General features: G+C 40.2%; 1 protein-coding gene across 11 annotated transcripts in view; it reads right to left on the bottom strand.

Annotated features, from left to right (window-relative positions):
- The window catches only part of PIWIL2 (piwi like RNA-mediated gene silencing 2), a 111,236-nt gene that overhangs the window by 32,801 nt on the left and 65,255 nt on the right, over positions 1-13,180 (bottom strand). For 8 of the 11 annotated variants that reach the window (XR_003681331.2, XM_055087313.1, XM_007126303.4 and 5 more), the window contains one exon: positions 11,015-11,120. Coding sequence is in view for 8 of the 11 variants with exons in the window: in XM_055087313.1 (XP_054943288.1) it covers positions 11,015-11,120 (106 nt within the window). In the remaining 3 variants the exon portion in view is untranslated. Of the gene's footprint in view, positions 1-155; positions 920-10,541; positions 10,653-11,014; positions 11,121-13,180 lie in introns of those variants that run through there. The other 3 variants (XR_003681332.2, XR_003681333.2, XM_055087314.1) reach the window with 2 other exon arrangements.

The following is a 13,180-nucleotide window of genomic DNA, read 5'->3' as shown; positions in this document are numbered from 1 at the left end:
GCGTCCGGAGCCTGTGCTCCGCAACGGGAGAGGCCACAGCAGACGGAGGCCCGCATACCACAAAAAAAAAAAAAAAAAAAAAAAAAAAAAGTTACTTTTCATGGATACTGGATTCTATGTTGGTAGTTATTTTCTTTCAGCATTTTGTATCTATTATTTTATTATCTTGTGGCTTAAACTGTTTCTTTTGACTAGTTCACTATTAGTCAATTTGTTGCTCCTTGAAGGTAACCTCTTTTATTTTCCTTTGACTTGCCTTAATATGTATATATATATATATTTGTCTTTACTTTCAACAGTTTTATTATAATGTGCCTAAGTGTACTTTTCTTTTTATATCTTGCTTGGGATTTGTTGGATTTCTCATATCTGTGACTTAATGTCTTCTAACACTTTTGGAATATTCTTTACCATTGTTTTTCTGCCCTCTGCTCTCTCTAACCTCCTTCTGGACCACTTACGGGTATAACATATTTTAACTCCATAACTCGATGTCTGTTGCCTTGTTATATTTTCTAACCCTCTGTATCTCAATGCAGTTTGATTATTTCCTTCTTACTTATCCTTCAGTTGTCTCAATTTCCTCAATTAAGTCTAAACTACTGTTGCCCACTCTTATGCACAGAGCTGTGTTTCTCCAAAATTTGTGTTGAAGTCCTAACCAGCCATACCCGAAATGTGAGTGTATTTGGAAATAGATATTTAGAGAGGTTATTCAGTTTAAATAAGGTCACTGGGGTGGGCCCTAATCAAATATGACTGGTGTCTAAGAAGAGGAGACTGGGACATAGACACACATGCAGTAAAGACCATGTGACACAGAGAGAAGACAGCCATCTATAAGATAAGGAGAGAGGCCTGAGGAGAATCCAACCCTGCCAACACAGCATCTTGATCTTGGACTTCCCATCCCACAGATCTGTGAGGAAATAAATTTTTATTGTTTAAGCCATTGTTCTGGCAGCCCTAGCAACCTAATACACCCAGTCACTAAGTGTTTAATTTTGGTTATTATAATTTTTAGTTCTAGAAATTTCAATTTTTTCCCAGTTTCCAATTCTTTGTTAAAATTCTTAATGTTGTCTTCCATTTCTCTGAACTTAAGTGTAGCTATTTTAAAATGTGTCTGACTACTCATCTACCTGAATCCTCTGTGCATCTGGATCAATTATCTGTTGACTTTCTTAGTTTTTCAGTCCCTTCATTTTCTCTCTTGTGTTCTTGGTTATTATTTATTGATTGCTAGATATTGCAGAAAAATCTGATGCCCAGGATAATGTTATCTTCCTTCAGAGGGTTTTTATTTGCTTTTGGCAAGTGGGCAGTAAAACTAGCAGTCAGAGTTCACCTGAATCCATATTCAAGGACTAGTATCATTCAGAGTTGATCTACCTATAGCTCTTTACTCCTAGTTTGCAGCTCTTCAGATTCACAGCCCAAATAGTGGGGAGAAGACTCACGACTACCACTGACTTGGGGGCCCTGGCCTCCAGCTTTTGGTCCCTAAAGACTTCAAAAGTGCTCCACAGGGAGGGGGGAAGGGTAAGCTGTGACGAAGTGAGAGAGTGGCAGGGACATATATACACTACCAAATGTAAATTAGATAGCTAGTGGGAAGCTGCCGCATAGCACAGGGAGATCAGCTCTGTGCTCTGTGACCACCGAGAGGGGTGGGATAGGGAGGGTGGGAGGGAGGGAGACGCAAAAGGGAAGAGATATGGGAACATATGTATATGTATAACTGATTCACTTTGTTGTAAAGGAGAAACTAACACACTATTGTAAAACAGTTATACTCCAATAAAGATGTTTAAAAAATAAAAAAAGAAGTGCTCCACAGCTTTTCAGTGTTTCAGCTGCCTCTTCCAGAATTAGCATATGTCCCTAAAGAAAAGGAACCCAAATGCAGCTCTCATCATCTCTCTGGGTTTCTGTCATTTTGTATCTTCACCTACTTATTCTTCTTTGCTTCATTAACTTCTCAATTAAATTCAAGTAGCCATACATATATATATGTATATATATTCATATAATACATGACATATGTATATGTATATATACACACGTGTATATATGTAATATATATTCAAAAATATATACACATATGTGCATACATCTGTGTATAATATACATATATTCCTTTTTAAAAATTGCCAAACATAGCACAGACATACCTCATTTTATTGTGCTTCACTTTATTGCATTTCACAGATACTGCATTTTTTTTTTTTTTTTTTTACAAATTAAAGGTTTGTGTCACCCTGTGTTGGGCAAGTCTATCAGTGCCATTTTTCCAACACATTATTTTTTAATTAAGACACGCACATTTGTTCATTGCACACTTAACAGACTATAGTATAGCATAAACCTAACATTTATATGTACTGGGAAACTAAAAAATTTGTGACTCACTTTAGTACAATACTAGCTTTACTGTGGTAGTCTGGAACTGAACCCCCAATATCTCTGAGGTATGCCTGTATTTACAGTATTGTTAATAGAAATAACATGGCGCCTGGAATGATATTGTTCATACGGAGAAGATTCAAGTTTGTTTCTTCCAGGTGTCTGGAGTATTTGCACTATGAGAAACTTAGAAACACTAGCACGCTGGATCATCATATCTGATTCATAAATTTAAAATAATTCCAAGATGAGCTGTAGTTTGCTTTCAATCACCCTTATTCCTAGAATGTAGCCCTTTGGGGCCCTAAAACAAAATGATGGAGGTTTTCTAGTGCAATCTACCCTGAGTGGGTTCTAAACTCTAATCACTGTCCACCTAGAAAAGCACTTGCACTTCACAAAAAAAGCAGATTGTCAAAAGCACTCTTCAAGAAATATTTCTTGAATGAGAAAGTAAGGACCTCCAAAAATCTGTTCAACCATAAAAGCAACAAGCACACTGCACAAATGGTCAAAATCAACTTTTTTAGAACTGTGGAAACTAACCAGAGGCTTAAAACAATCTGAACAGCATTTATTCAATAAAATTGGCTGAATCTTGACCTTTGTGGTGTTTTAACTTGCTCTATTCATATTCCCCTTTCTCTGCAGTAGCTGTGACACCTGCAGCCTCACTACCATGGTAACTGTGAAAATAATCTAGCAATCACTGGAGGGTGCAGAACATTCAAGGCATTTGAAGAAATCTTTGTCCTGTCATTAGCTGATCACTAAGCTAAACTAAGGGGAGATAGCAGTGGCTACACACAGTTTAGATTACAAAGATTACAGAATCAAGCCAGGGAAAGCATCAAAGAGCAACAACAACAATCCCTGGGGGTGGAGATTTGATTTGCAGAGTTGCCAACATTATATTAAAAATGTCTAGGGACTTCCCTGGTGGTCCAGTGGTTAAGAATCCTCCTTCCAATGCAGGGGACACAGGTTGGATCCCTGGTCGAGGAACTAAGATCCCACATGCCACAGGGCAACTGAGCCCACGTGCTCTGGAGCCCATGCGCCACAACTAGAGAGAAGGCTGTGTGCTGCAATGAAAGATCCTGCATGCTGCAACGAAGATCCCGCATGCCACAACTAAGACCCGAGGCACCCAAATAAATAAATAAATATTTTTAAAAAGAAAGAAATGTAGCTTTAAAAAAATTTTTTTAATTAAAAATAAATGTCTAGCTTTCAATAAAAAATTATGAAACATGCCAAGAAATAATAAACTACAGCCCATTCACATGAAAAAAAAGTAGTTAATAGAAACTGTATGGGGAGAAGCCCGGACGTTGGTTATATTAGACAAGGACTTTAAACCAACCATTTTCATTTAATTTAATTTATTTTTTAAATTATTTACTTATTTATATTTATTTTTGGCTGCATTGGGTCTTCGTTGCTGTGTGCAGGCTTTTCTCTACTTGCTGCAGTGTGCGGGCTTCTCACTGCGGTGGCTTCTCTTGTTGTGGAACATGGGCTCTAGGTGCACAGGCTTCAGAAGTTGTGGTACGTGGGCTCAGGAGTTGTGGCGCACAGGCTTAGCTGCTCTGTGGCATGTGGGATCTTCCCAGACCAGGGCTCAAACCTGTGTCTCCTGCATTGGCAGGCGGATTCTTAACCACTGCACCACCAGAGAAGCCCCCAACCATTTTTAAATAATGTTCAAAGGTCTAAAGAAAACTACATCTAAAGACCTTAAGGAAAATCTCACAAAGTAAAGATTACCAATAAAGATAGAAACTGTAAGAAAGAACCAAAAATTTTGGAATCAGAAAGTATAAGTGAAATGCAAAATTCACCAGAGGGGCTTAAAAGCAGATGTCATCAGGCAGAAGGAATAATCAGCAATCTAAAAGATAAATCAATCAAGATTATCCAGTGTGAGAAACAGAAAGAAAAAAAGGAAGAAAAATGAATGCAGCCTCTGAGACCTGTGAGACACCATCAAGCATAACAACATATGAATAATTAGAGTCTCAGTAGCAGAGGAGAGAGAGAAAGGGGCAAAAGAGTGTTTGAAGAAACAGTGGACCAAAAATTCCCAAATTTAATTCAAAAGTTAACTGACACATTCAAGAAGACTAAAACATACCAATCAGGATAAACTCAAACTTGATCTACAACATCAGCCCTTCCCTGGGTCTCCAACCTGTTGGCCTACCCTGCAGATTTTGGACTTGCCAGCCTCCATAAATCACATGAGCCAATTCCTCAAAATACACACACACACACACACACACACACACACACACACACACACACACACACACACACAGACACACGCACGCACGCACCCCGTATTGATCTGTCTCTCTGGAAACGCTAATATAAAATTAGCACAGGACTTCCCTGGTGGCACAGTGGTTAAGAATCCACCTGCCAATGCAGGAGACATGGGTTCAAGCCCTGGTCTGGGAAGATACCATATGCCGCGGAGCAACTAAGCCTGTGCGCCACAACTACTGAAGCCCACGTGCCTAGAGCCCGTGCTCCGCAACAAGAGAAGTCACCACTATGAGAAGCCCACCACTACAACAAAGAGTAGCCCCCGCTCACTGCAACTAGAGAAAGCCCATGCACAGCAACAAAGACCCAATGCAGCCAAAAGTTAATTAATTAAAATAAAATAAATAAAATTAGCACAGAGAAAGAGGGACACCATACTACCAGAAAGGAACAAATTTTTTGTGTACTACTGAAATCAATCTGGTATTAATATGAATGAGACTGTTATAAACTAATATGCAGAAAAAGCATTTGATAAAAATCCAACACACTTTCACTATAAAAACACTCAGCCAATTAGGAACAGAAAGAAACTTCCTTAACATGATAAAGTGAGTCTATGAAACACCCACAGCTAACATCATACTCAATGGTGAAAGACTTAAAACTATCCCCCTAAGATCAGGAAAAAGACAAGGATGCCTGTTTTTACCACTGCTATTAAATATTGTACTGGAAGTTCCAGTCAGAGCAACTAAGCAGGATAAATAGATAAAAGGCATCGAAATTGGAAAAAAAGAAGTACGACTATTTCTATTTGCAGATAACGTGATTCTATATACAGAAAAATCCCAAAGAATTGGGGGAAAAAATCTACTAAAGCTAGTTAAGTTCAGAAAAGTTGCAGGGTTAAAGATTAACACAAAAAACAATTATGTTTCTATACACCAGCAAGGAACAATCCAAAAATGAAATTAGAACTATTCCATACTCAGTAGCATTCAAAAGAATAAAATACCCAGAATAAATATAACTGAGGAAGTGAAATACTTGAACATGGAAACTACAAAACATTGCTGAAAGAAATTAAAGACAACCTAAATAAATGGAAAGACATCCTGTGTCCACATATTGCAAGAGTGAATATTATTAAGATGACAATACTTGCAAAGTGATTTATAAATTCAATGCAATTCCTATCACAATTCCAATGGCCCTTTTTACAGAAATGGAAGTGCCTATTCTCAAATTCATATGGAATTCCAAGGGACTCTGAATAGCCAAAACAATATTGAGAAAACCACCTGGAAGACTCAGACTTCCTAATTTCAAAACTAACTAAAAAGAAGCAATAATCAAAACAGTGTTGTACTGACATAAGGATGACATAGAGACCAATGGAACAGAACTGAGAGTTCAGAAATAAACCCAAACATCCAGGGCTAATTGATCTTTAATAAGGGTGCCTGGGCTTCCCTGGTGGCACAGTGGTTGAGAGTCTGCCTGCCGATGCAGGGGACACAGGTTTGTGCCCCGGTCCGGGAGGATCCCACGTGCTGCGGAGTGGCTGGACCCGTGAGCCATGGCTGCTGGGCCTGCGCGTCCGGAGCCTGTGCTCCGCAATGGGAGAGGCCACGGCAGTGAGAGGCCCGCATACTGCCAAAAAAAAAAAAAAAAAAAAAGGGTGCTAATACCATTCTATAAAGAATATAGTCTCCCCAACAAGTGGTGCTGGGACAAGTGGATAACCACATGCTAAAGAGTAGAGCTGGACCTCTACCTCACCCCACATACAAAATGTAACTCAAAATGGATCAATGACCTAAAGGTAACAGCTAAAGCTCTAAAACTGTTAGAAGAAAACAAAGGTAAATCTCCATGACCTCAAATTTGGCAACAGAGTCTTAGATTTGACACCACAAGCAAAAGGAACAAAAGAAAAAATAGATAATGGGACTCCATCAAAATTTAAAACTTTTGTGCATCAAATAACATTATCAAGAAAGTGAAGACACTCTACAGAATGGGAGAAAATATTTGCAAATCGTACATCAGACGAGAGTTCTGTATCCAGAATACATAAAAACAGAAACAAAAACTCTTACATCTCAAAAAGAAAAAGACAAATAGATCAACTGAAAAACAGGGAAAGGACTCAAAAGGATTTCTCCAAAGAAGTTATACAAATGGACAATAAGCACATGAAAAGATGTACAACATCATTAGTCATTAAGGAAATGCAAGTTAAAGCCATAATGAGATTCCACTTCACAAGAGTTACAATCAAAGAAAGGAAAATAAGATGTGTTGGCAAGGATGTGGAGTAGCTGGAACCCTTCTATATTGCTGATAGGAACGTGAAATGGTGCATCCACTGTGGAAAACAGTTTGAGGGTTCCTCAAAAAGTTAAACAAAAGAATTACCATATGACCCAGCAATTTCACTCCTAGGTATATACCCAAAAGAACTGAAAATAGGTACTCAAACTAATACATATACAGGGATGTTCACAGCCTGTATTATTTATTCACATTATTCACAATAGTCAAAAGGTGGGAACAGTACAAATGTCCATCAATGATGAATGGATAAATATACAATAGAACATTATTCATCCATAAAAAAGAACAAAGTAATAATATAGTCTATAATTTAGATGAACCTTATAAACACGATCAATAAAAGAAGGCAAACACAAAAGATCATGTATTTTATGATTATCTCTATATAATATACACAAATCCAGAGACAGAAAGCAGATTAGATGTTACCAGGAAGTAGGCGGAAGGATGAATGGGGAGTAACTACATCCTTCCAGGATCAGAAAGTAGTTACCAGCAAGCAGATATCTTGGTGTGTCTGCTCGAGCGGTACCTGGGTCCATGAAATGAGTGGACACTGAGGGCTGCAGCAATGAAGAAATGGGCTAAATCTAGACATATTTTTCTCATACCCTCTGAAGTGCAAAATTCCAATAAACTGTTCTGTCTGCCAAGAGGACAGAGAATGCAGATGGCTCTGGGGGCAGATTCCCTGAGGGGAAGGCCCTGCACACAGTGGCAAATTGGACTGACTCTGCAGCTCCAGGAGACTATAAATTGTTCCTGACAGAAACAGACACCTATTCTGGACTGGGTTTTGCATATCTGCTGGTAGATACAAATTCTCAAAATACTATAAAAGAACTAAAACAGAAGACACTATAACCAATCTGGACTGCCAAGTCACATTTCCTCAGACCAAGGAACACACTTTCATCCCCAGAGTTAACAGTCTGACAGAAAATTAGAATGAGCAACTGGAACATTTACTATTTAAAATGAAGGGAATGAAGGTGTGAAGGGCTAGCTTACATGATTTTATGAATGTGTACTCATACTCAACATGACAGGGGCCAAGGGAATGTCCCCACTAGATAAACTCCTCTCCTTTTCTGGGGGATCTAAAGAACAAGGGGTGGGGAAGGATGCTGCTATGACAATACTTTTTTTTTGTTTTCCCCCACATGACGTTAACCCTCTTTTTTACTACCTGATGCAGTGGTTCTCGGACTAGGACTGCAACTTTGGGTGCTAGAAGCTGGGATGAACCATGCATTCATTTGCTAGAGCTGCCATAACAAAGTACCACTAACTGAAGTGTACTGTTCCACCGTGCTGGAGTTTAAAGTTTGAAATCAAAGTGTTGGCAGGGTTGTTTCCTTCTGAGGGCTGTGACAGAGAATCTATCGTTCTATGACTCCTGGTGGCCTCGTGTGTTCCCTGGCTTGTAGATGGTGCTCTCCCTGTGCCTTCACATTGTCTTTCCTCTATGTGTGTCTGTCTCTGTGTCCAAATCTCCTCTTTTCATAAGAACACAGTCATACTGGATTAGGGCCCACTCTAATGACCTCATCTTAACTTGATTATCTGCCAAGACACTCTTTCCAAAAAAGGTTACATTCACTGGTACTGGGGTTAGGACTTCAATATCTTTTTAAGGAGGCACAATTCAACCCATAACAATCCCTAAGCAAGAAACTGTAATTCGAGTTCCTAAGGGCCTAACTGGGTGGACTGTGCCTTCACCCCCTCGGGCAAAACTGAGGTTCACAGGACACACATCTATATTGCCTAGGAGGTGATAGCGCCCACTCATTCTGACCTATGTAATCCTACCCTATGTGAATGGCAGTGGACTGAGGGGGAGGCAATTGCTAGACTAGTATTGCTGGCAGCATCCTAGACCAGCACAGTGGCTAAACCTAATGTTCCATTTAAAGGTGGAAAAGTTTGGGTATAAATACAGAGAAGGAAGAATGGTAGTTGAGGATAAAGGAATGAATAAATGGCAGTGCAATGAGGAAAATACAATATTACATTGGTGCCTCAAAAGACGCTCAGAGCAAGAGGTGACATTGTCTGTTAGCTCAAGTATACCAATGTCTTAAACGGCAAATGAACTGCTGGTTTCAGAACCTGACAATGTTGAATGGAAGCCTGCAAACTTAAGTGGCATGGCTCTGGGAGATACTTTGGTCTTACAATATAATGATGAACTGAATTAATTATTCATGCCTGCATGTGTCTCCAGTAATGTGCCACTGTTGACTCTTATATTTCAGGTTATGTCTACTACCACCCTGCATCATGATGTAGGGTGACCTTGTTGGTAAGATTCACCTATACCATGTAAATAAGTCTTATGATAATACCAATATTGATAAGCAAATATATTAGGAAATTGGGTTAAAGCCTCCTCAGGATGTAATATAAATGGAAAAATTACTGGCCTGAGGAAGAACAGGACTAGCTAACCACCAGCTAACTTCTATGCTAAAGAGTTTTGCACAAGTTTACTGTAAGGTACAAACAGTGCCTTATAATAGATGAAGGGGGGAAAGAGTAATTAGTACAGAAATATCAGAATATATGTAATGGCCTTATAGAGCATATCAGTTGTTTCTTTAAGTCTACCTCTACCTCACACTGGCTCCTCCAAAAGTGAGGCATATTCACAATGATACTACTATTGGCTTACAGAATGCAGTGGAAGTGACGCTACATGGCTTTCAAGACTAAGGTATACAAGGCAACACGTTTTCTACTAGCTCTCTCAATCTCTTGGAATGCTCAAGCTCTGAACCCAGCCACCATGCTGTGAGGAAGCCCAAACTAGCTCATGTGAAAAGACAACATGAAGGGGCCCAAATGGAGAGGAACTGGAGCCCACTGTGCCCTGTCCAACTTCCTGACAGTGAACATCATAAATGCTCACAGCATGTCACTAAGTTTTAGGGTAATTTACTACAGAACCATCCATAACCAAACAGTGCTCAAGTAATTTACAACCCAGAGGGAGAGATAAGTAAGGATACAAACAACTAATAAAAGGCAGGATGTGATAATCACTACACAGAATGGTAACACAGGGCTTTGGGAGAGGACCATAAAGAAATAAGTCTAGTTAAGGGATGGAGCAGAGGAGGGGAAATGAGAAAGGTTTCACAGAAGTAATCTTTGAGCTAGGGCTGAAAAGACATACACAACTTTGCAGGCAAACAATAGCAACAACAAGAAGGAAGGTGTGCGTGGGACTTGGTAACAAAGTAGCATATCACATGGACCTCTACAGGGACAAAAATTTAACTTCTGGTTTACACAATCTCTAATACTGAAACAGTACCAAACTATTGGAAGGACACTAAAGGAAATGTTATTCTAAAATGAAACAAGGTGGAGTTCTAGAGACTGACTTTAATCATGCGAAATCATTAATTTCTTGCTGTTTAATCTCTATGCAAAGGGCTAACACTGAACCCTAAGAAATGAAAGCCACTTATCAGTGCTTCCTTTGATGTACTGGCCAAGGCAAAACCCAGTACCTTGCTTGCTCATTTTTCCAGACCCAATATCAGCTTAATGACAGCAATTCTCCATGGTTAGCATTCTTTGGAGTTCTAGGGGTGATTTTCAGGGAGGCACTGGTCTTGAACCTAAATGAAAAGAACCAGCACCTAATGACAGCCATAAAAAGCTGAGAAAATTAATAAGCTGCTTTAATTACTAAAATTTACGCTGACTTTCCTGATAAGGGCCTGAAGATTATGCACACAGGCATCAGGCTGACAACTAGGGAAATAATCATTACTTACCAAATCAAATCAAAGCATTGAGCTCTTTAAGCTGCTCTGTACAAGTAGAAGCCTGAAAACAGTCCTACTGAGCTGCCTGTCAGTCTGTTTAGGAAACTCACCTTCCAGTTGGGATCCCTCTCACTAAATCAGACTTCCTCGTAAAGTGATCAGGAAGGAAGTCCTTAAAAACCCTGATACTTTAGAACTGCTGTTCTACTTACCTCATAGAACTTTTTCAAGGAGCCCACCAGGCACAGCTTCAGGCTATCCACAATCTCCTGATGAGGCATCTGGAATACCACTCGTGAATACCATTTTGTGAGAGTGCTGGGGCAGAGGCAGGTAGGGAGGGAGAGAGAGAGAGAGAGAGAGAGAGAGAGAGAGAGATGAACAAACACTCACAAAGGAAGGCCCACAGCTGAATGTTAGCATACACAGGCTTCTCCATGCACCAATCACACAAGTACCCAGCAAACGCATTTATGTTACATGTAAAAACACGCACTGATGTAGGGAAAAGATACACGTAAGCCAGCTACAGAATATAAAAATACAGGCATAATTGTGGATAACAGCTACAAAACTGCTTCCAATTGAAAAAATTTAACAACATAGATATCCACCAACAGAGGACTAGTTAAATAAATAGTGCTATAGCATATAATAAATTCCATGCAGCAGTTAAAAAGAACTGATGGAGATTTATTTGCATCAATACGGGAAAATGACCAAAATATACAGTTTACGTAGATAAAAGAAGATGAGGAACAGTATACATAGTAATGTGCCACTTGTATGTGTATACCAGCTACCTATATGTTAATATATGCATAAAAGAGTACCTAAAAGTATATATATATATAACTCCAAATCTTTAGTGGCGGTTAATGAAAGCTAGACCATGAGGAATTTTCACTTTCTAAATTTCTGGAGTGCTCTTTGTTTCCTGGTGCGAGAGGAGAGGGGATTAAGTGCGCCGAGTAAAGGAGCTCCAGAGACGGGTGCGAGCCGCGGCTATCAGCGCGGACACCAGAGACCAATTGAAAAAATTTAACAACATAGATATCCACCAACAGAGGACTAGTTAAATAAATAGTGCTATAGCATATAATAAATTCCATGCAGCAGTTAAAAAGAACTGATGGAGATTTATTTGCATCAATACGGGAAAATGACCAAAATATACAGTTTACGTAGATAAAAGAAGATGAGGAACAGTATACATAGTAATGTGCCACTTGTATGTGTATACCAGCTACCTATATGTTAATATATGCATAAAAGAGTACCTAAAAGTATATATATATATAACTCCAAATCTTTAGTGGCGGTTAATGAAAGCTAGACCATGAGGAATTTTCACTTTCTAAATTTCTGGAGTGCTCTTTGTTTCCTGGTGCGAGAGGAGAGGGGATTAAGTGCGCCGAGTAAAGGAGCTCCAGAGACGGGTGCGAGCCGCGGCTATCAGCGCGGACACCAGAGACGGGCATGAGACGCTAAGGCTGCTGCTGCCGCCACCAAGAAGCCTGTGTGAGAGCAAAGGTCACTCTCCACATCTCCCCTCCCGGGAGCCTGTGCAGCCCGCCACTGACAGGGTCCCGGGATCCAGGGACAACCTCCCCAGGAGAACGTGCGGCGCGCCTCAGGCTGGTGCAACGTCATGCTGGCCTCTGCCGCCACAGGCTCGCCCTGAACTCCGTACCCCTCCCTCCCCACGGCCTGAGCCAGAGCCCCCGAATCAGCTGCTCCTTTAACCCCGTCCTATCTGAGCGAAGAGCAGACGCCCTCGGGCGACCTACGCGCAGAGGCGGGGCCAAGTCCAAAGCTGAACCCCAGGAGCTGTGCAAACAAAGAGGAGAGGGGGAGGTCTCTCCCAGCAGCCTCAGAGCAGCGGATTAAATCTCCACAATCAACTTGAAGGGCCCTGCACCTGTGGAATACCTGAATAGACAGCAAATCATCCCAAGTTGAGGAGGTGGACTTTGGGAGCAAGATATATTATTATTTTCCCCTTTTTCTCATTTTGTGAGTGTGTATGTGTGTGCTGCTGTGTGAGATTTTGTCTGTATAGCTCTGCTTTCACCATTTGTCCTAGGGTTCTGACCGTCCCAGTTTTTTTTTTTTACTTTTTAAAATTTTTCTTCTTAATAATTTTTATTTTAATAACTATTTTATCCTACTTTATCTTCTTTCTTCCTTCCTTTCTTCCTTTCTTTCTTCCTTCCTTTCTTTCTTTCCTTTCTATTTTTTCTCCATTTTATTCTGAGCCGTGTGGATTAAAGGCTCTTGGTGCTCCAGCCAGGCGTCAGGGCTGTGTCTCTGAGGTGGGAGAACCAACTTCAGGACACTGGTCCACAAGAGACCTCCCAGCTCCACGTAATATCAAA

Source organism: Physeter macrocephalus, chromosome 9 (genome assembly GCF_002837175.3).
Source record: "Physeter macrocephalus isolate SW-GA chromosome 9, ASM283717v5, whole genome shotgun sequence".
NCBI classification, from domain to species: Eukaryota; Metazoa; Chordata; class Mammalia; order Artiodactyla; family Physeteridae; genus Physeter; species Physeter macrocephalus.
Note: the sequence above shows the minus strand (reverse complement) of the source record. Positions and strands in the feature narration are given on the sequence as shown.